The 26,252-nt window shown below is 50.7% G+C and overlaps 1 protein-coding gene across 1 annotated transcript in view; it reads left to right on the top strand.

The window, feature by feature from the left end:
• Positions 1 to 26,252, top strand: part of ABCA13 (ATP binding cassette subfamily A member 13) — a 395,180-nt gene that overhangs the window by 258,860 nt on the left and 110,068 nt on the right. The window contains exons 46-48 of the mRNA XM_027045998.2: positions 3,545 to 3,663; positions 6,839 to 6,926; positions 11,716 to 11,824. Coding sequence (XP_026901799.1) covers positions 3,545 to 3,663; positions 6,839 to 6,926; positions 11,716 to 11,824 — 316 coding nt within the window. The remainder of the gene's footprint in view (positions 1 to 3,544; positions 3,664 to 6,838; positions 6,927 to 11,715; positions 11,825 to 26,252) is intronic.

Raw genomic sequence — 26,252 nt, 5'->3', positions numbered from 1 at the left:
ATGATAAAGAAGCTAGAATTGCCTTTTGGCGGAAATTTCCCTGAATTTTAAGGCAGGATGACTTTGAACCTCTTGTCTTGTGCTACCTGTTAAAATCTAAGATACTGGGGCACCTGGGGGGCTCAGTTGGTTAAGCATCCGACTCTTGATTTCAGCTCAGGTCATGATCTCGTGGTTCGTGGGTTCGAGCCCCGCGTCGGGCTCTGCGCTGACAGCTCAGAGCCTGGAGCCTGCTTCGGATTCTGTGTCTCCCTCTCTCTCTGCCCCTCCCCTGCTCGTGCGTGCATGCTCTCTCTCTCTCTCTCTCTCTCTCAAAATAAATATATAAAAACTTAAAAAAAAAAGAAGCTAAAATATCACCTAGCTCTTTGGACTATGGCTGAGTCACACAGAAACGTGCAGAGGTAGGTATACACAGTTGGATACCTACGCCTTAGTGATTCAGCCTGCACAGGAGAACGGAATGAAATTTACTTGGAAAACTGATTGGAACTGCCATCAGAGAAAATCCCCAAAGTTTAGTTAATGAAAAGCTATAGGCCTGTTAGCCACACTCGACAAGCTAACGTGCCATCCTAGTTTACAGAAGAAAAAAAAAAAAAGGCAAAGCAACAATCTCCGTTTAAGTTGATTGAGGATCTGTTAAGGAAAGAAAGGGCCTCCTGATAAACATGTTTCAGGGGGCTTCTGCATTTAGCGGCACAGGGGGCTGAAGGTTCTGTCCTGGATGGACACGACCTGTTTCCTTCTCTGACGGAGTGTGGGAAGGTGGCTGAGCGCATTGGCACAGCCCTGGGGAGGACACGCGGCCAGTGACCGACCTGAGCCTTCGGTGAGTTCCCCAGGTGTCCCTGTGGCCCAGGCTGACAGTACCCTCCACTGTACTTCCTGCTGCTCGGTGGGGACAACCCAGCTCTCTTTGGCTCGAGAGTTTCTGGACACAATGATTGATTCCTCCCTGTCTTGGTTATTCCGTTTAGTCATGAAACCACTAATTTTTCATTCCCTGCTCTTATTGTGCGGCCCTGATTTAATCATCCTGTTACAGCGATGCCTTTTATTACAAGCTGCCTTCGATCCGTTGTAACTAGATTGGATATCAGTGGCCAAGGAATGAATGAATAAATACCAGAACGGTGGATGGAGACATTCCGAAATTGATGTACGATTTCAGTAACATGCCCGTAGGGAAAAAAGGTTCGCGTCAAGTAGCCCGAGGGCCGGACAAGCTTAGTGACACTCTTCCTGGTGACGTGACCTTACACTTGCACTGACTGTGGGCTACATCACATGCAGCACTTTCCGCAGATTATTTGACTGATGATTGCTTCTTGTCCGTGGCACCTGTGCTCCTTGGGGACGCACTTTGAGAAATGCTGGCCCACACGGGAGGTGGAGAACTCCCGTCCAGGAGACAGGACATTAGGTGGAACTCGTGCCTGCCCCAGGAGGAGGGCGCCGCCCCACAGGCCAGCTCCAAGGAGCCGCACTGGGTGCGCGGGAGGAAAGCCTGTGCCCACGGCCAGTTCCCTGCTCTCCGGCGATCACGTGGAGCCCAGTTACCAGTGTTTTGGCAGAAGCCGAAATATTTCTCTCCCCTAAAATTCATACGTTTGCCCAGAAGCCTGCTGTGCGGGATTATGTCCAGTGCACTGGATTATCAAACACGCGAGTCTCTCCGAACCCTACAGCAATGTTGCGGGGTCGGCTGTGATCCTGAGGGGGCTATTCGAAGACATGCCATTGGAGAGCTCCGAGGGGACTGTAAGTGAGCTGGCTCCGAAGGACGAGGGGATGATGTTTCGGGGCTTAACTGTCCCTGGAGGACAGCACAGTAGGACCAAAAACTTGCCATGAGGAATGAGCATGGCTTCCCACGGAAGGTGTGTGTAGGGGGGTGCGTTCGCCTCCTGTGGCTGCTGTAAGGAACTGCATCTTCGTGCAGCCTGGAACCATACCCGGGGCTGAAATCAGGGCGCTCCCCCTGGAGAAGCTGGGGGGTCTGCTCCCGGCCCTCCCCTCTCTGCCGGCTGCCTCACTCCCTGGCTCCTGCCTGCCTTCCTCCAGCCTCGGCCTCTGTGGCCACGCTGCCTCCTCCCGTCTCTCCACCTCCCTCTTCCGAGGGCGCACATGACTGCGTTAGGGCTCATCCTGACGACCCAGGAGAATCTCCCCTTGCCAACATGCTTACTTTACCAACTCTGACACGGAAGGTGGCCTTCACCGGTTCCCGAGACTGGGACCTCCGCGGGCCATCGTTCAGCTTACTGCAGGGGGCTTATTCTGACAGAACCAAACGGATAGGGTTAGAAAGAGAAACTGAGGACATCTTCTAGCGGACCCAGGTTCTCGAGAGGAATTTGAATTTTCCTGCAAGGCAGTCCTCTAAATGCAAGGCACTTTCTGCAGAGATGCGTCCAGATGCAGTGGGCAGATTGGAAGGGAGGCTGGAGGCAGGGAACCCGTAAAGGGTGTTAGCGAACCTGGCCCCGAGACCACCAATGTTGGCCGACTACTAATTGATAACAGTTATTCCATTTGGTGTCCTCCCCCCATCCTTTCTACCGAGAGCCTGAAAGCACTGTCTCAAGTTTATCTCCAGCTCTTACTCAGCTCTTTCCTGGACGTCTGAACCAACACACCACCGCCAGTGGGGGCGGCTGGGGCCATTTGCACTGTGCAGGTAGGAGAGCACGCTTTAGAGGCCGACGTGAGGGTTGCTGGTGGTGTTAGCTCCCTGGTGTGTGATCGCTCCTGCACCGTCCTGGGAAGCAGATTCTGGATCCCCACGGTGGCAGGGCAGGGCCTCTCCATGCCGTGACTGTCGTGATTCTGAGCGGGCGCCGCCTCCCGTGACTGCTGGACGGCCGTCTGGTTTCTACTTCAGGCTCTCGTGTGAGAAACACGTGCCTTTGGAATTCTCCCGCTGACCGTCCCTCAGCTAGTTGCCTCTGACTCTTTCAAGTCCATCGAATGCCACATCCCCTCAGCAAGAGTATTTTATCCCTTTTGAGTTCTTACAAATCCACCCACACTTTCGTACAGAAAAGGATGGAGATTTCCAGAGCGTAATTGATGGCAAAGGTCATGGTGGGATTCGGGTATGATTCTCAAAGGCAGGTGACTCGTAGATTGAGAAATCAGAAGATACGAAGGGCCCTGGATAATTTATTAAAAAGAGAGAGCTAGGGAATGTCGCATTTAAAGTAGCGTCATCAGGGGCACCTGGGTGCTTTAGTCGGTTAAGTGTCCTACTTCGGCTCAGTTCATGATCTCACAGGCAGTTTGTGAGTTCGAGCCCCGTGTCGGGCTCTCGTCGAGCTCTCGTCGGGCTCTGTGCTGACAGCTCATAGCCTGGAACCTGCTTCGGATTCTGTGTCTCCCTCTCTCTCTCTGCCCCTCCCCTGCTCACAGCCTCTCTCTCTCTCTTTCTCTCTCTCAAAAATAAATTAAACATTAAAAAAATTTTAAGAAAAGTAACATCAGTACACCCGTGCGTGCCTTCTAAATGTGTTTCTGTTTACCTCTCTGGAAACCCTCACAGACATGTCTCAACAGAAGTGCTGGGGCTCCCTACCTCACCAGCCGCTTGGGCCACACTCTGCTGAACCTGTCTGCCTTCCGCCTGGAGGAATATTTGCTGGTGCCGTCTGAGAAATCGAGGTGCGTGCAAGCTGGCTCTGGGTCTTTCCTGCTCTTCAAGTTACTTTGCAAATCCTATGGTTTCGAATACCAGCGTTCTTAAAGCTCAGACGTCGAATGCTAACCCTGATGCTCATAAAAATGCGGAAGAAACACTGTAGGCCTTAATAGGGGTCCTGACCGCTGGCTGTTCCTCTCGCACACGGAGGGTTGGGGGAGGGGGGTCATATCAATGGAGATTCACTCAGGGAGCTAGAGGAGGTTTTACAGCTTCGGAGAATAAGTGCAGCGAAGTTAGCAGCGTAATTTAGTAGTGTCCGACCTCGAGACCTCCCTCTATCTGGGTGTCTGATATGCAAATGTGGCTGCAACTGGTATTTTCTGGAAAGCTTTTGTTTTGTGCTGAATTTCCCTGAGCCTGAGGGGGTGAGTCTAGATGAGGGACGTGGGGAGTGAGTGCTTCTCATTGCTTTAAATTGCAACCACATTTGCCACGCCGTCAAATTTCCTAGGACCTCAAGCAAATCCCATGGCTTCAGTACAGAACATCCCTTGGTCAGTCCTCAGGGCCTGCAGACACCCCTGCCCTTTACCCTTTGCCATTCCGGTAACACCCTCCTCCCTGGACACGGCCGCCCCCACTGTGACTTGCCTGCCTCTCTTCCCAGTCCCATCCCATACGTCATTAAACATGTCCCGGAATCTATTTTTGGAAGGCAAGAGTTTGTATGTCTGGGACTTAGAGTAAAAGGCACTCATTGTCTCTCCAGTGAATTCATTAAAAAAACATTTTTTTTAAATGTTTATTTTTGAGAGAGAGAGAGAGAAAGACAGAGTGTGAGTGGAAGAGTGGCAGAGAGAGAGGGAGACACAGAATCTGAAGCAGGTTCCAGGCTCTGAGATATCAGGGCCCGCGGGGCTCGAACTCAGGAACCATGAGATCATGACCTGAGCTGAAGTCGGATGTTCAACTGACTGAGCCACCCAGGCGCCCCTCAAGTGAATTCATTTTGAGTGAATGAATGAATGAGTGAATGAATCAGGGAATGCCTTAAGCCTTCTTCTTTTGCCTCAGATTCTCTCAGGGAAAGGGCACTGTTGATGGAAGTTTGTTCTTCAGGCTTCTTTTATCCAGAGTGTGGGAACCAAAGTTAAATACATGTCTACCTTTCTTCCTTCCTTCCTTCCTTCCTTCCTTCCTTCCTTCCTTCCTCCCTCCCTCCCTCCTTTCCTCTTTCTTTCTTTCTTTCTTTCTTTCTTTCTTTCTTTCTTTTTCTTCCTTTCTTTTCTCTTTTCTTTTTTTTTCTTTCATTTCTTCCCCCCTCCCTCTTCCCTCCCTCCTTCTTTCCTCCTCCTCCCTCTTTCTTTTCTTTCTCTTTCTTTCTTCCTTTCTTTTCTCTTTTCTTTTTTCTTTCATTTCTTCTTTCCTCCCTCCTTCCTCCCTCCCTCTTCTTTTGTCCTCCCTCTTTTCTTTCTTTCTTTCTTTCTTTCTTTCTTTCTTTCTTTCATTTCTTCCCTCCCTCCCTTGTTCCTCCTTCCTTCCTTCTTCTTTCCTCCTGCCTGTTCTTTCTTTCTTTCTTTCTTTCTTTCTTTCTTTCTTTCTTTCTTTCCTAATAGCCAAACAGTAGTGCTTTATTGACAAAAGGTTAGTTTCAATGGATACAAAATTGCTGTGTAAAATAAGTTTTCAAAATACCTTTCTATAGGTAAAGATTATCTCTTAGTAAAAGCAGGTATTTTTAGGGGTCCCTGGATGGCCCAGTCAGTTGCACATTGACTTTGGCTCAGGTCATGATCTCACGGTTTGGGGGTTCGAGCCCCGCGTCAGGCTCTGTGCTAACAGCCCGGAGCCTGGAGCCTGCTTGGAGTTCTGGGTCTCCCTCTCTCTCTGCCCCTCCCCTGCTCATGCTCTGTCTTCCTCTCTCTCTCTCAAAAAGAAATAAACATTAAAAAAATTTTAAAAAAGCAAACTAGCTTTAAATAAAGGTATTTGTTTAGATTTGGGCAGCAGAACAAAGGGGGATTTAGACGTGAGACAGTGGGGGTCCACCCCCCCACCCCCCCGCATGACCCTTACCAGGTGACCCCTGGCTCTGGTGGTTTTACTCACATGTACACGGGGTCTGCACTTACCACTTGCAAATGAACTCCTGGCTCCAACTTTTATTTTTTTTTACTAGTTTTTTTAAGTTTTATTTTATTTTATTTTATTTTATTTTATTTTATTTGAGAGAGACAGTGAGAGTGGGGGAGGGGCAGAGAGAGGGAGAGAGAGAATCTCAAGCAGCCTCCGTGCCGCCAACACAGAGGCCGATGCGGGGCTCAAACTCATGAAACCGTGAGATCGAGACCTGAGCCGAAACCGAGAGTCGGACGCTTAACCGACTGAGTCCCCTGGCGCCCCCCACCCCCAGCTCCACCTTTTCAACAACTTTTACTAGTGTAGTTCAGGCCAAAATAACCCAAATAATTTGTGCCTTGATTTCTCATGCCCAGTATTTTTGGAAGCTGAATGGGTTCCAGATGCTACATGGCCCATGCAGTATGGGGACACAAGGTGTAGTCCCCACCCGGGAGAATGCACACGGCTGCGTAAACGATACACTAAACAGACCATTAAACCCGGGGTGAGGGTTGATAGGATGGTTGGAAATGTCGGGTACTGTGAGAACCCCACAGAGGAGGAGCGTGCCCCAGCTGGCGTTCCCTGGGACGCCTTCCTGACGAGGTGACGTTTGTGTTGAAGACGGGAGAGGCCCGAGTGTGGAAGACGAAATGATGCCAAGCGGGGTGGCTGGGAATTGTGGGATGGATCGGGTAAATCGGAATAGCTGGTGTGCGGGAGGGATGACCAGTAAGTAAAGTCGTTAGCATGCAGGTGATCAAGCCGTGTCCTGGGCAGGGCGGCGCCTCATGACAAACCATGAGTTCTGGGAAGGACACTTTGTAACATGGCAGGGTCGTCCCTGGCGAGCCTTAGCCGTGCCTGCTGGGTGTGTGGGGTCCTCCCTGGACGCCTGGCTCCGGGCCGTGTCCTTCTGTGCTCGGAGCACCTGTGTGGTCGTGTCACCAAGGCTGGACACTCAGGGGGCTGCTGTCCTCAGGCTATCCTAACTAGTTTAACTGTGACACAGTGCCCTCTGGTGGGACGTCCGGGCTCGCTGATTAAAGCACTAACACCTGTTACTGTTACCAGGCTTGGAGGCTGGTCTTTTGGAGTGCGGATCCCCGATCAAGTTCAAAGTGCAGATGCAAACACATCAGAAGGAAACTCTGTGGCAAAGGTAATAACTTTCCTCTTCTTTCTTCTCGTGTTAGAAAGCGTCGGGGGAAGCTCGGCGTGCAGATACGTTTGTGGGCCTGAGAGCAAGCCCCAGCGTTTGCTGCTTAAATAAAAACAGTTAACAAAAGAGAAAGTGAGTCACTTACCTTTAGACCATAGAGCAATGTAGCGAGTAGCTTTACTGCTTTTTGTTAAGACCAGAATTCGCCCGAGGGGACTAGAGGAAATGAAAACACAATCATGTATGTATGTATTTATTTAGTTACTTATTTTTAACGTTTATTTATTTTGAGAGAGAGTGTGAGCACATGAGCAGGGGCGGGGCAGAGAGAGACAGGGAGACAGAGAATCCCAAGCAGGCTGTGCATTGTGGAGCCCAACATGGGACTTGATCTCACGACCGTGAGATTGTGACCTGAGCTCAAATCGACAGTTGGACGATTAATTGATTGAGCCACGCGGGCGCCCCAATAATCTATTTTTAACCACGCCCATTGTCAGAATAACTGAAGACACCCCTAATTTCCCTGGTGGCTAAGGAGCTCTTCCATTATGCACTTAAGTTCCCCTTCTTGCAGAAGGCTGCATGGACCCAGAGCCAGCACAGAAGAGAGGTGTCTGTCTCCCCAGGACCGTGTGTAGGGGTCTGGGTTTTCAAGCCCTGCTGGGACCGTCCCAGCGAACTAGAAATGTTTCCCTTGGCATCGCTGAGAATTTGTCAACGGGCTCTTCAGTTGTAGGAGAATGGACGTTTTTAAAATGCCCATTTAAAACTGGAATAGAGGAAAGATGCCTTTACCCACCAGTGGGAGCTCAGAGGCGGTCAGTCACAGCAGAAGCTTCTCCAAGGAAAGAAGTCAACCCAGTCTTCAGATGGGAAAAGACCAGAGATTCAAAGCTTTTGTTCCCAATGATTGGTGAACAAGTTTGATGTGGGTCTCGCCTGAGAAAGGAATCAGGAAAGAGTCGATTGCAGTGGTGTTAGGTCTCTTTGCAAACCCCCGTTGTATAATTAATGCAGTAAGGTCAGCCTTTGCGAGCTCAGGCAGGCGCCCTCCCTGCGTTGTGATGGGACTTCCGTGGTTCAAGGGAACCTGGAAAGGTGAGGGCAGCTGCATGCTGGGCCTTTGCTCAGTGCCGTCAAGGATCTGTATGGGTACTTCAGTAGGTAATCTGTGAGGAACGTATTAACATTTATGCTTCACGCTATGATCCCCGAAGAAAGTTGTGACAGTCATGTTTCACGAGGTAACTGCTGACGAAGAATTTAAGTCACTGTGTAGACATGGTCAGAGAGCCCTCCTTTAGGGATCTCTTCCTTTGCAGGCAACACAGAGGAGAAGATTTATAGCTCGATATGAAAAGGTATGAAGACCAAGATTCATATGTTGGCAGAAAAATCACCTAAAATGTATTCGCTGGCTTCTCGAACATAGGACATGGCTGGTATTCAAATATGCCAAGTTGGTAGAGAGAATCTGTTCATTTCCTCTATGAATTTTTTTACCTTTTTAATCTATACCAGCCTAGAACATTCTTCCTAGTGGGTCCCTGTTCTTTGCTTGCAGATGCCTAGGGCCTAGGACTTCCCGGGATCTCTGCATTGGTGATGAGGGTGCGTGATTCATGCGTTTACCTGACCCCGTTCCTCTCGGGTTAGTCTTCTGTGCTGACGTGTTTTGAGCAGTGACTTCTGTGGTTTCTCATGTTGTTTGGTGTGTACTTTGGCAGGCACGGACGTGCAGGGGGGTGGGATCCGGCCCTTGGGGCCATGGGCTCCTTTTCAGGAGGCCCGGGAATCAGGGGACCGCAGCAGGCTGGGAAAGGCACCTGCTGTCCGTGGTTCCCGACGTGCAGTGGGCGGCTCATGTCAGGTCAGATTATTGCATTTGCTTTTCAGTAATTAGCTACAGCCCTTTACTCTGGGTTTCAGGGCACGTTCGCAAGACTCCGCACGGTTCTCAGTCTTTTTTGTAGAGAGAATGGAGAATTTGCATGGAAATAGGCCTGAGATGAATAAACGTATCATATTGTAGAATGTCTGTCCTGAGAGCTTCAGGAGCTGCTTTGCTCACACCTGGAGTGTTTAGCGTGTTTGATCAATACACCTTCTAGAATGTATGCACTTCCGATCAGAAGGCACGTTTCCCTGCCTGGGGTTTGGCACACCTTCTCTGATTTGCAGCGGAATTGTGGGCATCTGAACATCCATCCAATGGTGTTTTTTTCCTTTTTTTTTTTTTTTTTTTTTTACAACTACTTAGTTGCTTTCCTGAGAAACTATTGCTCATGATTCCTGACATGAAAGTTCTGTTTTGAGCTATCGTAATGTGTTCTTGAAGCAGATTAACTTCCTCTGCCAGTTACTGGATTCTCCTGCGTCCTGTTGTATGGTCAGGCGGTGAAGGAAATCCCCCAGCTTATTTCCAGAACATAGAAATAGCATTCTTCAGAAAAGAGAAATGAAGGAAGGAAGGGAAGGAAGGGAAGGAAGAAAGAAACAAAGAAAGCAAGAAGGAAAAGAAAAGAAAAGAAAAGAAAAGAAAGGAAAAAGAGAGAGAGAAAAAGAGTCCTTTGGACCCTGCTAAGTCTGAAATGTTAATTTTCAGATGATCCTGAAGCGCGCGTTGCTTACCTACAGAATTGTAAATGTCTCCCAAGTAAGGGCCAGTGTACAGAGCTGAGATGAAGTTCGAGAATGCGGCAAACTCTGTGAAGTCATCAACCCTTGCCGGGAGAATTCTTGAGGCTGACAACCAAGCCGTTGTTGCCACGAACAGGGGATGTGCGTTCACGTAGCTCCCGCGTCTGTGGGGCCAGGCTGCTGTGGGCTGTGCGTGGCACGCGGTCCAGGCGTCCCTCCCTGGGGGGTGCTCCCTAACCGGGCCCTGGCCCTGCTCCCCGGCGTGCTCCCCACTTCCACACTCTCCGTGGCCACTGACTGCTCTCTGTCGGTCGTTTCTCCATCACCCGGGATGGGTACCCGTGAAGACGACATTTGGAAATACACCTTTCGGGCAACTTGTCTGGCTGCTTCCTGCCCGTAGAGAGCTGGGCTCGGAGGCCTTGCCATTTGCTGTGTGGTCCACCCTGCGTGACGCCCCGTCGGCTTGCCGTGTATCTGCTTGGTTCTTTCTGAGACACGCCGCTCTCTCTACAGTTACCCAGTGGGGTTTGGGCAATTCAGGGTACCACGGGCATCACCCCTGAGGTTCCCAGATGACCTTCTGTCCCCGGAGAGCATCAGTTAGCACGACCACCCTTCTGGGTTCTTCGAGGAGTTTCTGGCTGCCATCCCCCTGACTTGGTCTCCATTCTGGGGCCGTCTCTTGACTTTCTGTCTCCCGATCTCCACAACCCAAGTCAAGGAGTGTGCTGGGCAATTTTGACCTCAGAGGTTACCGCAGGTGACGATTTTACAGAGGTGTTGTTACCGTGTAGTTTGGCCCCCATGTTTTCAGTTTCGTACACCAGGTTTCTTTAAAGTTTTTCACCTGTAATTTCCAGATTTCTCTCTTTGTCACCCACTTGCTGATGTATACATAAAAGAATTTGTTACACAGTCTTAGATCTGCGTGGGCTCTCCCTTGACGACCACAGGACGTCCTGGGTTCTGTAATTAGTAGGGCCCAGGCGAGCTGGCGTTTAAAAAAAAAAAACAACTGGCAAAAATTTCTCTACGAACTTCAACTATGTGAAGAAGGAGGTGAGCCGTGCCGGGTGGTGTGGAAGAGATACGGGTCTGTTTTCTGAATTGCTTCTTGAAGTGGGATACCCGAGAAAGGCTTGTCTTGTAGGCAAGTTTTGGTTTTTGTTTTTTTACACCACACGAGCAATAGTTCATCACTTAGCCGTTCTCGGGAGCACAGTAGCTGCTCCCAGGGCCCTGGTGGGAAGACCGAGGAGAAGAAAGCCTGTTTGAAGCCCCTAGGGTGTGACCCTAACTCTGCAGACTGTGGCGGACTTGGATGTGTTCCTCCGAGCGCTGACTTTCTGGGGACGGTTCTACAGTCTGCAAGCAACGTCGTCTGTCACGAAAGACAGCGCCGTCTGGAGAAATGAGCTGTCCCGTTGAGGGAATTAAGACCAGAAGCTGCCGGGTGGTTCATTAGATTTCTCGAAGACACTCCCCAGCTTTCCAAACTGAGTACATTTTTTTAAAAACCTGTCTATTAAAATATTGATATCTTGGACTATAGATACTGATGGTTCCATTGGTGTTGGTTCTGCTACATCCCATCCCAGCTTTCATAACATTGTCTGTCTCCTGTTCTTGCCTCCTTCCTTCTCTCTCCTGTCTGACAGGCGCACTCTTTTATTCTCCATGCTCAGCAAATGCTCAGTGCAATTTATTTTGAGAAATAAAGTCCCACATTCAGTTATTAACTTGAAAGTAATCATTTCTTTCTTTTTTTTTTTTCTTCCCCCTGATCATTTTCTCCGCTTTTAATTTGCAGGTCAAATTTTATTAGCTTACCAACCGAGAAAGAAGAAAAAAAATGATGGGTTCAGGTTCCTTTTTTGCTGCGAGAATATAATTATAGAGCAACATTCACATTTGTTCTGGGGAAAATTCGTCTATTTTTAGCTGGAAATTATATGCTTGAGATAAATATAAAATTAGCAGACTGAAATTTACTGCTCACTGCCAGCCGTGCGGGGACATTGCCCTGAGTCCCATGTTCAGGTGCTTTGAAGCTAATGGACACACGTCCCTGGTGTCTGGGAGTAGCTGACAAAGACTTAGGGGCTAATTTCACGAGAGCCATTACTCTATCTTTTTGTTTTAGGTGTGGTACAGTCAGAAGGGTTTTCATTCCCTCCCGTCCTACTTAAATCATCTGAACAACCTTATATTGTGGACACACCTACCCCCTGCTGCGGACTGGAGACAATACGGTAACGTTCTTTTCTGTGCATTATATAATTCACTGCTGTCGTAAGACAGTGCTTTGAAAGGTGAAAGAAGCAGAAAAGATCAAGCCCACCAATGTGAAGCGTGATGAGAGCGCTTCAACTTGGCAGCCTCTTTGTGTATAAATACAGGCAAAGTGGCAGACCCTATCTGCCTCTGACTGGTGTCATTCACCCCCTTTACTGTCTTGCAGATATGATCTCTATACTGTGAGGGGTAGAAAGATGGCTGAGGGTTCTCTCCTAGTGACGTCAGTATCTTACGGAAGCAAGAATAATTTCTTTTTGTAGAAAGTACAGATCACCCTTATTGTTGGAAAGGTGAACATCGTAATCTGGTCTTAACTCATCAATGATCTGAGCTGATCATGGACTTACTACCTACGTGTTCACATGTTGACACGCTGACATTATTTAGTATTTATTTGAAAATGACTTATTTTGAAAAACGGACGCATGTTCACTTCTGGAATCCAGGGTGAATTTATTGATTTAAGGGGGTGTTATTTGCTTCCCTTGGGTGGGATGAATTGTAATAATCAAATTCTTTCAGTTTCTTAAAAAAGAGAAAGAAATGAATTCTCTAAAGACCAACAAGCCATACCCATCGTGATTTATTCACAAGATACACCTGTTGAAGCATAAGTTCCCACGGAAGTTAGTGCGACGCGATTACCCCCATGTGTTCTCCCTTTACCCCAGCCTTATCTTTTACTTCCATATTGGTTTTCCCTTACCCACCAATGTTTTCATAAAACAGGATTTAGTTATTTTGTGACAGCGTAATTATGTTGGAATGAGAACAGGTAATATAAAAAGTAAAAATGGGCATGCCTAGGAAAAGTGGAAAAAACCGTGCGAGCCCCTCGAATGGCGGACAGCAGACCTTTAAATTCTCTCCTTTCCCCAGAACTAACACCTGAACCCTTTCTCCCCATCTGTCTGGATGCTAGAATTTCTTTTCTTTTCTCCACAGTCACACTAGTCTTACACAGATTCCTTCCCAACTGCTAGCAACAGACTTCCAGTAGGTCTCTTGATTGTAGCCAACTCTCTACCCTCCCACACATGGCTTCCAGATTGTTCTTTTTTTTTTAATGTTTATTTATTTTGAGGGGAGGAGGGGCGGAGAGAGAGGGAGAGAGAGAATCCCAAGCAGACTTTGTGTGTTACCACAGAGCCCAACATGGGGGTCGATCTCACGAACCCTGAGATCATGACCTGAGCCAAAAGGGTCAGAGCTTGACCGACTGAGCCAGCCAGGCACCGCAAGATTGTTCTTTCTAGTACATTACTCTGCTCATGGCATTCTCATTCTCAAATATACATAAAGGCTGTCTACTAAGTAAAGTGCATAGCCCTCACTCCATCAGACAAGGTCAAGCAGAATTTGGCCCCAGACAACCTCAATGGTCTCTCATGAGGAGGTCAAACTGGACTCCCCCACGGAACTTGAAAGGCTGCTCTGATTCTCTTGCGTTTCCAACACCTACAGTAGCTCTCAGCCATACTTTCGCCCAAGGTTCAAAGTTCTTTGTTGGGGAAGGTCCCCCCGGAAAGCACTTCTAGCCATGCCCCTCGGAAGTGACCTCTCGCTTAGCTGGGGGAGGACAGCAGAGCCTCTGTTGTCAGCAGGACCTAGAGCCACATCCTGGCCCCGTGACTTAATCTACCCAGAGTCACCGCCACTGGGTGATTTCCCCGAACCTCGGTTTTCCCATCAGTGAAGTAGGCTAATGCGGCCTACCTTACAACACCGATAGGACGTGAAATGACACCGTGGGCGTTAAATTTCTGCAGGGGACCCTTGCACACCTCACACACCTAAGAAACACTGCTCTGCTGTGCCCCAGGCGACTGACCAAATGTCCCTTCCTGAATGACTGGATTGTGTCACTATCAAAATGTACTTTGACTCCTAAGAGCTTGAGTTACACATACAAGCCTTACCTTGGGTTCCAGTTGTGAGCCACAGTCTTGGTCGAGCCCCTGTGTCGTGGGTCACGGCCCGGGGTCACGGGAGCAATGCTGACCGATGCCGGTGTCGGTCACTCGTGTCTTATGTCACTGCTTCCTGGTGACCAGATGCCCCCGATGATGTCCATCCCTCTTGAAAGGAGGGGGCTCTGTGGAGAAGTCGTGCTGGCTTGCAAAATGCATTTATCCTCTGTTACTGGAAACATGAATACTTTGTTTATGTCAGAATTTCAGTTCTCATTTGCCTTGTTTATGCGGTTGTCACGGGGAAGGAAGGTTTGTGCAGTAAGTAGGGAGCGCACAAGTCACAGCACCCCAGTGGGGTGATGCGGCAAAGAGCTCGTAGGCAACGCTCTGAGCAGAAACGCTCTCTACGTCCCGGATGCTTCCTGTTCATCTGGGGATAAGCTGGGCTACAGCTGTGTGCTCCGTGGCTGCAGACAAACAACCGCTTGCCTCGCGTGGAGCTTGGATGAGCCCCTGAGAGCAGAGCCTGTGTCCCGCCAGCCCCCCAAAACTGGGCCCCAGAGCCTGTGCCCCAGTGGCCCCCCCCAGAGCCTGTGCCCCAGTGGCCCCCAGAACTCGGCCCCAGTGGCCCCCCAGAACTGGACCCCAGCCCAGGCACCGCCAGCTGAATGCGTGATCACCGTACCGCACAGACACACAGCCTGCTCTCATCCCTGCGGTCCCGTGACAGGGTCTTGGGGACACAGACATCCCTGCCTTAGAGATGAAGGGACTTTCTGGCCGCTGACCCAGGCCACCCGATAGGAGTCTCCAGAGCCCAGGTCGGCCACCTTGCTGGGTCCCGGGGGGTTGGCGGCTTGTCAGAGCCTGTAATTATAAGCATAAAACTCAACATAGGGCAGACTACGGGTGGCCCGTTCAACGGGCAGGATTTTGTCAACTACCGGCAGGCATGCGCTGACTTACGAGGAATACATGTGTCTCGTACACACCCACCGTGAGTTCTCCCAGGCAGAGCTCTCCTCCTGCCTGGCTGTGAGTACCGCCCAGGTGTTGTGCTCCGTGACTGCAGCGTGGCCGGACCCGCCTGGGGATCGGGACAGGGACTTTACCAGTGCTCCCTGCAGCCTGGGACACAGGCGTGGGCGTGGGAGCTTGCCCAGGGATGAGAGGGACACGGAGTGGATTCCACGTCAGAGGCTTTGTTCCTTCCTGGGCTCTGCATCGGCAGCCTAGCCATGCTGCATGTCACATAACACTTCTCAGGGTTCCCAGGGAAATTCAGTCAGGTGAGGTCAAACCCCAGATCTGAACTTTGCTTTTCCACGCACTCCCCATGGGCATTTGGCAAGTCTTGTCCCTTCTGCACTTGACATCCTGAGTGTGCCTATTCTCACCGATGCTCACCTGGCCCGGGCACCACCTGCTCTTGCCTGGTGCCGGCCCCAGCCTCTTGTGGGGCCCCTGTGCTCCCCTTGACCCTGGCCCCAAGGCTTAGGTCTCTGGAAGTGCCCTCGGTGGACCTGTCCCTGTGATCATGGCATCCCTCTGGCTTCATGTATCTCTTACGATAAAAACCAGACTCTCACTGTGACCCACAGGGTCCCCCCAGCTCAGCCCCTCATCTCGCCCCTCCCCAGGCAGCCACATGGGCCCTTGGCCATCGTCCGCACAGGTTCCCATGTTCCCTTCCCCAGGATCTTCTCTCCATCTGCACGGCTCGTTCCCCCGTTGTACGTGTGTCCTCTATGCTGTCCAGTTGTCCGTCATCCCTCCTGGGGGGAACTCACAGAAAACCAAAACCAAAACACCAAGCCAACCCTGTCTGTCCCTCGCAGGACACCTCACATGACCCTTCAGTCCTGCACCATGTGTCTGAGTTCTTCCTGTTCTAGCTGATCTCTTCTTTCTTATTCCCAGGTTTTTATTTAAATTCCAGTCAGGTAACGTACAGTGTAGTCTTGGCTTCAGGACATACGACACCCAGCGCTCATCCCAACAAGCACCCTCCCTAATGCCCATCATCCATTTAGCCCATCTGCCGGCCGCCTCCCCCCCATCAACCCTCAGTGTGTTCTCGTATGTAAGAGTCTCCTATGGTTTGCCTCCCTCTCTGTTTTTAACTTATTTTTCCTTCCCTTCCCCTACGTTCATCTGCTGTTCCTTAAGTTCCACATACGAGTGGTTTTTCGGTATTTGTCTTCCTCTGACTTATTTTGCTCAGCATAATACCCTCCAGTTCCATCCACGTTTTTGCAAATGGCAAGATTTCATTCTTTTTCATCTCTGAGTAATACTCTTTTGTATGTCTATATCTATATCTATATCTATATCTGTATCTATGACATCTACGTCTACATCTATCTACGTCTACGTCTAGACTGGTGTCCTTATCAGCTCATCAGTCGACGGACACCTGGGCTCTTACCCTAGTTTGGCTGTTGTGGATCGTGTGGGCTAGATCCACGGTGGTCCCACTGTGTGCACATTGGTGTCACCTGAGAATTTTGAGCAATACAGATTTCCGTTGCAGACCCAAGAGAGATTCTGATCTGAATGTCAGGAGATTTTAAATGACCCAGGTGATGCCCATGGACAGCCAAGTTTGGGAAACACCGGGCCACCCTGGGGACCTTCGGGCCTCGAGGATAATTTCATCCCTGAGGCAGGGGGATAAAGAGTATGTGGGGATCAGGTAAAGAGTCTTACCCTCACTGCCCCTTTGTGCTCACGTGCTGGGACCACCTGCCACCTTGAGACACCTGCTGGGGGCAGGGCGGGACAGCTGTGCGTCCAGAGCCAGAAAAACCTCTTCTTCTCCTTTCCACCCAGCCTTCTTCCTCATTGGTCCCTTTCCATCTGAATCCTCTGGAGGCCACAGCTCACTGGGGTGCCAGGAGCCCCGGGGAGGAAGTGGGCAAGGTCAGCGCAGCTTGCTTGTGGGGATGATGATGTGCCCATAGTCGGGGCAGGGATGAGCCCAGGAGCAAGGAGTGCCACAGATAATGGCTTGCCCTGCATTACTTACGCTAAGATAAAGCCTCCAGGCACGCACCCCCAGTTCCTAACGAGAGACCCCCAGCATGAGAACTGGAGGCCATGTCAGATCTGTTTAGCAGAGCTGCTGAAGGAACAGCTTGCGGGTATCGGGAACCAGCTGTCATCAGTGACCTCCAGCCTGAACGTTAAGGGTCTGGAGATACTTGCCAGCACGTGGGGACGGTGCGGAGACATCCTAGGATGTGAGGACTCCAAGCTCAGAGCAGCATCAGGACCAGCCTCCCCTTTGCCCAGATCAAGGAGGGACAGCAACAGACAGTCAAGTCACAGCCGTCACACCCAGCCTGGCGACCGGGAAATGCCCCACGCCCCTGGGAGGGGACGCTGCACACCCCCAGAAGGTCTTGTCCTGGGACACGTCTTGTGAGTTTACCCCCACAAGAGCACCAGGAAATGTGTGAACTCTGGGAAACACGAGAAGACAGATAAGACAGAGAGGCCAGGCTGAGATGAAAAAGAAAGCTGGCTGTTAATCCACGGCAAGCATCCTGCGGTATATACATGTGTCGAATCCGCAGTTGTACACCTTAAACGGACACAATGTTCCATGTCAGATACATTTCAGTAACAAAGGAACTGGCTAAGACCAGATGGTAATACACATTTTCCCTGGATACAGAGAAGCACATTATTGATCACCGAGCTCTCTCCCTCACTCAGAATTTTTGATGTAAAGGGGTAACCACAAAATATTCTCTAAGAACACAGAGGAAAAAGATGATAGCAGAACTCACACCGGGAAGAGAAGCAGAGGAATTAGGGGGAGAAAGGAAGCGGACGGACACTGATTAAGGGAACAAACAGCGATGTCAGAAGAAAACCATCATCAAGAACCAAACAAAACAAGTCTGGGCCAGTGGGAGGGTTTGCCGTGATCCTGGCAAAATTCCTGAGCTGGGAGCTCTGAAAATAGGAATCATCGATAAGCAATCCTGCTGAATGTTCAAAGGTTCAAAGATAAAGGCAGCATTTTTTTTAAATAAAGCTATAAATAGCAAAATCCAATTAGTTTTAAAGTAATACAAATAAAAGACCAGCTTCTGACTCTGAAAAATTCCCTCTGAGACCTCCTCTTCACCCAGGGGTTATTTCGAAGAGCGTTGTTTAAATTCTAGGTTTTTGAGATTTGCCTGCTGTCTTTCTCTCATTGATTTCTAGTTCGATTCACTGTGGTCAGAGAATTCATTCTGCGTATTTTAATTATTTTAGGTTTGGCTGAGGTTTGTTCTGAGGTCCAGATGTGGTCTGTCCTGGTGCCGTTTCCACGGGTGATTCGAAATGTGTATTCCACGGCTCTGTGGGTGGTTGTGGGCTCCAGTGCATCCATATCTTGGCTGGTTTTCTGTCCGATGGTTCCATAAATACAGAGGCGGAGGTATTGAAATGCCTAAATATAACGGTGGATTTGTCCATGTCTCCTTTCAGCGGGGTAAGGTTTTGATTCCGGTATTTTGAGGCTCTGAAAGTTGGGGCTCACACTGTACCGAGCTCTGCCTTTTGACAGACATGCTGACGTTGCATGGGCTTTACCCACCCGTGAGCTTAATTCTGACACTTCATTGTTGATTTTGTTTCCTCTGTTTCTTCTTGCTTCCCTTTGAGAGGCTTGATCAGCTTTTCGGGATTCTGTTTTGATTTATTTGCGCTGTCCTCAGTGTATCCCTCCATCTAGTTTCCTCGGCAGTGGTTCTGGGTAGACACGTGTGGCTGTCACATTCTACTGCTCCTGACGGTTCCCGTTTTGCGGGCTTCTGTAGTGGCTTGTCTGGGATACACGGGAAGCTGCAAGGACACCAGGAAATTCACTGCCACCCGCCACGCTGTTCCCCACGTCCCGAGGGCCCCAGACACCTGCCACCTTCTTTCCAGCTGGTGTGTGATGTCTGGATCCTCGTAAGGGAGGGGACCTGGCAAGACGGAGGCTAACCCATCTTAGAGAAACCAGAACCTGGTCTCTTCCTTTTTAATCACAACCTCAAAAGCCAGAGGGTAAGGGAGTACTGCCTACGGAACACGGAAAGAAAAATAAAGGTACACCCCCAATTCTGTACCTAATGGAGATGTTGTCTCAAAGTAAACAAGCCTCAAAGATACACTTATGTTGGACGTGGCTCAAAAAACATGCTGTAGATATATTCTTTTTTTATGAATATAATTTATTGTCAAATTGGCTTACGTACAGCACCCAGCGCTTATCCCAACAGGTTGTAGATATATTCCTAATAAAAAAGAATGCCGAAGGACAGTCATGTGAGAGATTAACCAAAAGTAAGATCGCGAAAACACTGAATCCACAGAACGAATCAAAGAACCTGGTGGACATTGGTTCCAGGGGATCACACAGGTGCAGGTGTTGGCGTGTGTGTGATGAAAACATTACTTGAAGGTCGAGAACGATCGATGGAGTCGAAGATGAAGAATGGGAAACATAATTCGATACTAACATGCGTATGTCGAGAAAACCTTGGGCATTTAGAAATAATTAATATCAATGTGCAAACAATGATTCCCTCTGGCTGGTTTCAAAGTAGGTTAGGATTTAATTTTACTCTTTATTTTAAAACTTTTTACAGTTGGCATCTATTTATTCCTTGGAAAGAGTAATAATTAACCTCAGTATTGAGGGGAAAAAGAGTCTTTTTTCTAGGAGAGATTAAGAGGAGGAAGACAGAGAGAAAGCCTTTGAAACAGCTCTTGGATTGCATATGTTTCTCTTAATACTCCGTTGGACCAAACGAACATTTTTTCCTTCATGCCCCCCCCCCAACCTCCCTCCCCCACCCCGCGCCGATGGCTCACAGCAAATTAACTGAAAGAAAACAGTCCTTTGCGCATATATCGATGCGAAGGCAACTCTGTTCTTCTGCTGGAGACGCTTACAGACATCTGGGTGTGAATGTGCACAGAGATGTCCGTTTTATAAGAGGAAGGGACCCAGCAGTGACTGTTGAATTGGAGACAAACATCTTTTGTCAGAGTGGATATGAGACAAAAGCACAGATGTGCGTTTTTACAAATGACAGATATACAGAGTCTGGAAGGCATGGTGAGAATACTAAATGAGGGAGCTGATGTTATATATTGGTATATGGCCGTGGGCCAGCTCGTGGAGAAGCTGAAACATAAATGGTAAGAGTAATCAAACGAAGAAAAATCAAGCGTATTCAGAATTTACATGTTGAAACCTCCTTCTGGGAACTTTTGATGCGATGCATGAGAGCCCCTCTCCTCGGGGGCTGAAACCACTGTCCCTTGAAGAGCCCGGACCCCTCACCATGGACTCCTCACCAGCATCGTCAGCCCCGGATCCCATCACAAGGCTGTTGTCACCTAAATACAGTTCTGAACACACATAATACGATGGGAATCACCACCCGATTATGGAGATTGTCCATTGCGATAATGTGGTTTTTGCAAGGAGAACATCAAAGGCTGCAAATGATTTTTCTAGTTGCACGTAAAATGGATAAGCTGGGATCCAGAAAATCAGGGTTGTAGGTCTCATTCTGCTGTGTTTGGCCTTAGATAAGTCGATAAAACTTCCCTCTGCCTCAGTTTCCTTCCCCGTGCCTGCCTCCCATGCCCAAAGGTGCCCCATCTCTAAGTCAAGCCCTGTCCTGGAGGGGGAAGGGGTCCATCTGCGAGACAGTCAAGTCCCCGCCCTGTGTCTGTGGGTATGCAGGAGGAGCTCTGATTGCTTAAAAAAAATTTTTTTTAATGTTTATATTTGAGATAGAGAGAGAGACAAAGCACAAGCAGGGGAGGGACAGAGAGAGAGGGAGACACAAAATCCGAAGCAGGCTCCAGGCTCCAAGCTGTCAGCACAGAGCCCCACGCGGGGCTCGAACCCACAAACCGTGAGATCTGAGCTCAAGTCAGACTCTCACCTGAGTGAGCCCCCCAGGCGCCCCAAGGAGCTCTGATTTCTGTAGTTACTGTTTTAAGGAGCAGCTGGCGGAGCTGAGAAGGTAGCGGAGGGTGAGCGGTCATGCACGCGCCTGTGCCTCTCGTTCCGGGGTCTGGGGAAACTCGGGACCCGCGGGAGGTACAGGGCCGCCTACTCTGTCCTTTCCTCTGATGGCGCTTTCACTTTTGAGAAAATGGACACACATGTGACCCTCACTTACTCTCGGTCTCTCCCGCTTTTTGCAAAACACAAGCAAAATCTCATCACGCGTGTAGAGAGACGTTCGTTTGGATTTGAAATCCGTTTGATCCCACAGAGCCTCTCCTACAGAATGTAGAGACAGCAGATTGCAAGCTAGCAAATTGTGAAAGTTAGCAGCGTTTGTAAACCAAAGAGCCGCCGGGGTTCCTGCTGGGCACCCCCTCCCCCCACTGCTTCTGTCCGTGGCCAGGGGGCTGCTCCCCAGCACTGCACAGGGCACCTGTGTCATCGGCAGGGTCCTTCTGGGGGGGGGCTCACTCCCCACCTGCTCCCTCCTTGGGGCCGCCTCCTCTTTGACCTCCTGGGACACACACCTCCTGTGTGTCGCCGCTGGGCACCAGGGACTCTGCATGGCGGGGGTGGGGGGGCTTGTTGAAAGGAGGTGTCAAATCCCAGCCAACCCACCATTGTGGTCGGTGCCCGGATTCCTGTCCCCCAGAGCAGAACAAAACCAGAACGTTGTTGGTTCCAGTCTGACACTAATGTGCTGTCCTCTTAACTAAACTGGTGAGAAGACCCCAGTGGGGCTCAAGCCTCGGAAAGCAAGTTGAAGGGTTCTCCTGGTCATCTGATGGCTTCCTTCTGGAGCACCACGCTGCACGGCCCTTCCTCCGGATCTTGCTTTTCAAAGAGCGTTTCTCACTTTCATGGTGGAGATTTTGGGTGATGGCGGCCTTTTAAAGAGGTGCCTGTGGTCGCCTGGGTGGCTCAGTCGGTTAAGAGTCTGACTCTTGGTTTCAGCTCAGGTCATGATAACTTACGGTTCATGAGTTCGAGTTCTGCATCAGGCTCTGTGCTGACAGCTTGTGAGCTGCTTGGGATTCTCTCTCTCTCTCTCTCTCTCTCTCTCTCTTTCTCTCTGCCCCTCCCTTGCTCATGCACTTTCTGTCTCTCTCTCAAAGTAAACTTAAAAAATTAAAGGGGCACCTGGGTGGCTCAGTCGGTGAAGCATCCAACTTTGGCTCAGGTCATGATCTTGTGGGTTTCAGCCCCTCATAGGGCTCTGTGCTGACAGCTCAGAGCCTGGAGCCTGCTTTGGATTCTGTGTCTCCCTGTCTCTTTGCCCCTCCCCTGCTCACGCCCTGTCTCTCTCTCTCTCTGAGAGTAAATAAACTTAAAAAAATTAAAGGGGCACCTGGGTGGTTCAGTAGGTGAAGCGTCTAACTTCAGCTCAGGTCATGATCTCACAGTTGGTGGGTTTGAGCCCCGCGTCGGGCTCTGTGCTGACAGCTCAGAGCCTGGAGCCTGCTTGGGATTCTGTGTCTCCCTCTCTCTCTGCCCCTTCCCCACTCACCCTCTGTCTCTGTCTCTGTCTCTCTCTCTCAAAAAGCAATAAACATTAAAATTTTTTTTCCCCAGGACCGTGGTGCCAGGAGCACTGGCTGCCTTCTGGCTGTTGGGGCTCCCTGCCGGGCGAGGAGGCAGCCTGTGTGCTCTTCAAAAGATTGTATTTAAATATTTACCATATGTAAAATATGTAAATTGTAGGACTCTTGGAAGCTAGCACAGGATGAGAAGCTGTGACCCCTCTGAATCACTGAGGGGGAGGGCCCGGAGGGTGGGGGCTGGTGTAGCCCGGTCCTTCTCAGAGCCAGGTGGGCAGAGCCTGCTCGGCTCAGCTTCCAGAGCAGGACAGACAGACAGGGCAGGACGGCTGACACGATGGCTCCTCTCCTGCGGCCCGTTGGTGAAGTGCTCCTGCTTGTCCCCTGCTGCCCCGGTGGGATTCTCGTTCTGTGTTAGCATGTTTGTGGCACCCAGCGTGTCCCTTGCACAGGGAAGGGTCCCGGTGCCCTGTGTGCTGGGAGGCGACTTAGGGGTCCCGCCTCTGTCAGGAACAGGAACAGGTCACCTGCTGGGGACAGTTGCCACAGTCGTGTGCTCCTGTTTCAGCTTCTGGAAGTCAAGGGTGTGTCCGCACCGGGAGGCTTCTCCGGGCTCCGTTTCCCCGGAGGGGACTCCGGTTCCTGAAGGCTGCAAGCTGACTCACAAGGATCTTCCTGCGCACTCTGCTGGGTTGTGCATCGCAGAGCTCATCGCCCGATTACCGAGTGAGAGACTGTGTCCTGAAAACGTCCGGCCGTGGGTCTGGCACATCGGACTGCTGGGCACAGGAGCCGTCGCTCTCTCCGTCTGTGGGTCGAGGGCCAGGTGTATTCCCGCCTCCTCGATTAAAGCCAGGGAAGGATGACAGGTCCAGGGTATGTGCGACCATGAAGGGCAGTGTATTCGTAACAGAGGAACGGGCGGACAGAAAGCCAGTATTAGGGTAGTTTTGATCTCCCGGCAATGACCCAACAGTTTGAAGTTAAGAAAAGATGTTCATGCAACCCGATCAAAATAAGAACCTGACCGTGGTAGTTTAACATTTTATAATTGAACACACCCCCAAAACGCTGGCAGCTTTACACCGTAGAAGGAGCAAGGTGGGGACTTTGGACCTGTGGCCTCGTCCCCCTCCCTCTGCACACAGACATTCCTTGGAAAATCGGAAGCATCTGCGGAAGGGAGGGGAGAAAATAGGGGCTGCCCCTGCAGCCGGAGTCTGGAACCCCAGCTCCGGCACAGTCTGTCTCCGGTATCTGCGCCGTGGCTCTGCGGATGTGAAGGAGACGCAGACGGGCGTCCTCACACGGATGTGACAGGGCTGCTCACACAGGTGCCCTGCGGCCTGAAGGACGGACCGCACGGAGCCTCAGGGGGGTTTTCATCTACTTCGGATGCCAGCCCCTACTCTCTGATCACAAGTATGGAAGGGCTCAGGGCTTGAGGACCGCCTTCTCTTCCCCCTGGGGCCCCACCTCTTCGGGAAGGTGCTCCCAAATTAGCATCTTCAGGAAGCCTCTGGGAGAAGGGAGGGGGGCTGGGCAGAGAAGCTCAGACCTTCCTCCACTTTCAAGGGGGTTTTGTCCCGATAAACTCATCTGAAGTCGAAAACATCATAAGCAGAAGGTGAATTTGACACACCCACCGTCCCAGACATGACGGCTGAGCCTGGCCCGCGTTAAACGTGCTGGGAACACCTACACGAGCCTACAGGCGGGTAAAACGCTCTTCTCACAAAGCCTGTTTTATAATAAGCTGCAGAATGTCTCATGTAACTGGTTGAATGTGGACCTGAAGGTGAGAAGCCGAGCGGCTGTGTGGGAGCAGAAGGGTGGTCAGGGCCTCGGTTGCTGACCCTTGTGACCACGTGGCTGCCTGGGAGCCACTCAGGTCCTAGCGAGTGTCACCAGCGCGGGAAGAGATCTCTGTTCAAGAGAACATGTATGCACGTCACTGTCGTACCATCAGAGAACTTGCATTAAGTCGGAGCCTCTGTGTAAGAAGAGGGGAAACACTTGCAGCCGAGGACACCGTGGTGGCCATCCTGTGTGTCCACTGGGAACGGTGGGGGAGTTGGATAACGTGAGACTCTGGACTTTACTGTAAAGGCAGGTGTCTTATGTCCAGGTAAAAAAAAAAAATAGCGACTTTGTGTTTTCTTTATGTTTCTCCTTGGAAATCCTCTGGAGCTGCTGGGGGGGAAGGGTGGGATGCTGGGAAGAGGTGTGCGTGTCCCGTGGTCCAGAGCGGGGGTGTGATGTGTGGTGGGGGGGGGGCGTGGAAGGGGAGACCCTGACATCTTCTCGGATGTGTCGCGGGGGATGACGGGGGACGGGGTGAGGATGACATAAGTTTGAGTCTGGTGACTGGGGGCACGATGGGGACATTAATGGTCCTGGATGAGCTGGGGACTCCTGGCTGGGCCTGCGTTTCTCCCAGACCAGGAGGGAAATCGAGCTCCGGGAGCGGGATCCTGCTTCATCCCAAGTAGGAGAACCGTGGTTCAGTCCTGGTACTAACCGCCTGCAAGGGAGCGCAGACGCCACAGGGTGGCGGCCTTCAGATACCAGCTACAACCCCAGGGTCCCGGGCCGCCCCTCCCTCTGACCGGCTGGCTGTAACTTTGAGGGGCCCCAGGACCCCATCCGCTCCGACAGGTCACCAGAACGGCTCACGGCATCAGGACGGCACTGCGCGTACGACTCGTGTTCATGAGAAGCGTGCAAATCGTCAGGGCCAGCCTCACGGTCTGGGGCGGACGCACACACACCCCCATGCCCTCTTCCCCGGAAGCCCCAGAGGTCAGCGGGACCGCCGCGCCAGCCCTCTAGTCATGTGATTTGCTATATGTTTTGAACCTGGCTCCTTGGACAAAATCTATCCTCCAGAACATTATAGACCGAGTTCCTTTCCTTGCCTCGTGGCGGTTCTTTAGCTGTCAGAAGGTGCATCATGCTGTGTCTTGCCCAAGTGTGTGTGTGTGTGTGTGTGTGTGTGTGTGTGAGTGTGTGTGTATCTTCAGGTTCATCGAGTCCAAGATCCTCCCATATTTCTAGAAGCATCCGCTTCCCAAGCCCTAGTCAGCTAACCACGTTTCTCTGCATGCTGTCTGATCTAGAAAGCTCTCATTCCTGTGCGCAGCCAGGAGCCACACGAAGCACTGAATACACATGCCTCCCACTCCCAGCACCCAGCGGGACACTTGCCGCGTCTGGGAGGGCCCCACAGTTTTGTAAGCCTCTGCACAGCCTGCTGACGGTGTCTGTCCCTGCACAGCATGAGCAGGGCCGCCCGCGAGCTAGAGGGTGTGGGGGCTGGCACGTACTGTGAAGAGGGGTGACGCTAAGCTCAGGGAAAGAGACAGATGGGAGGAAAACAGGTGTTACGGGTCCAGACAGGCAGGGAGGCAAGACCACACAACTCCGTTCAGGACACACGTGTAAATAAATCTAGTGCATGATGTGATCTAGGAAACCGCACGGCCGGCATTCGGCACACACAGTGGGAGCCCCCAGAAGAACATCTGGAAGATAGTAATTTAAAGTCAAAGAAATCATTCTGGAACACTGCACAGTGGGCTTGCTGAACCAGGAGGCTCCACCATTCTTTCTGCCGTGAAAGAAGTTGCTTCGGCCTGTGGCTGAGTCCACAACGGATGGGGAAAAGCTGGCATCACCGGAGGGGGGAGCAGGTGGCCCGTGAATGCAAGTCGGGACTCTTTGGTGGCAAAGCCGTGGGGTGTTTGGAGAACTGTACCGATTTTCAGTTCTGTACCTTTTATTTATGTTTACTCCTACCCCTGCGGTGTTTCTGGAAGGATTTAATATGCCGCCGTAAGAGAATGCAAAACACGATAATGGGCTTCGTTAAGGGAGCCCAAAGGGAAGAGGAACACAGGCTGCCCAGGAACCGTGC

Source organism: Acinonyx jubatus, chromosome A2 (assembly GCF_027475565.1).
Source record: "Acinonyx jubatus isolate Ajub_Pintada_27869175 chromosome A2, VMU_Ajub_asm_v1.0, whole genome shotgun sequence".
Taxonomy (NCBI): Eukaryota; Metazoa; Chordata; class Mammalia; order Carnivora; family Felidae; genus Acinonyx; species Acinonyx jubatus.
This window is presented reverse-complemented; position numbering and strand designations above follow the sequence as displayed.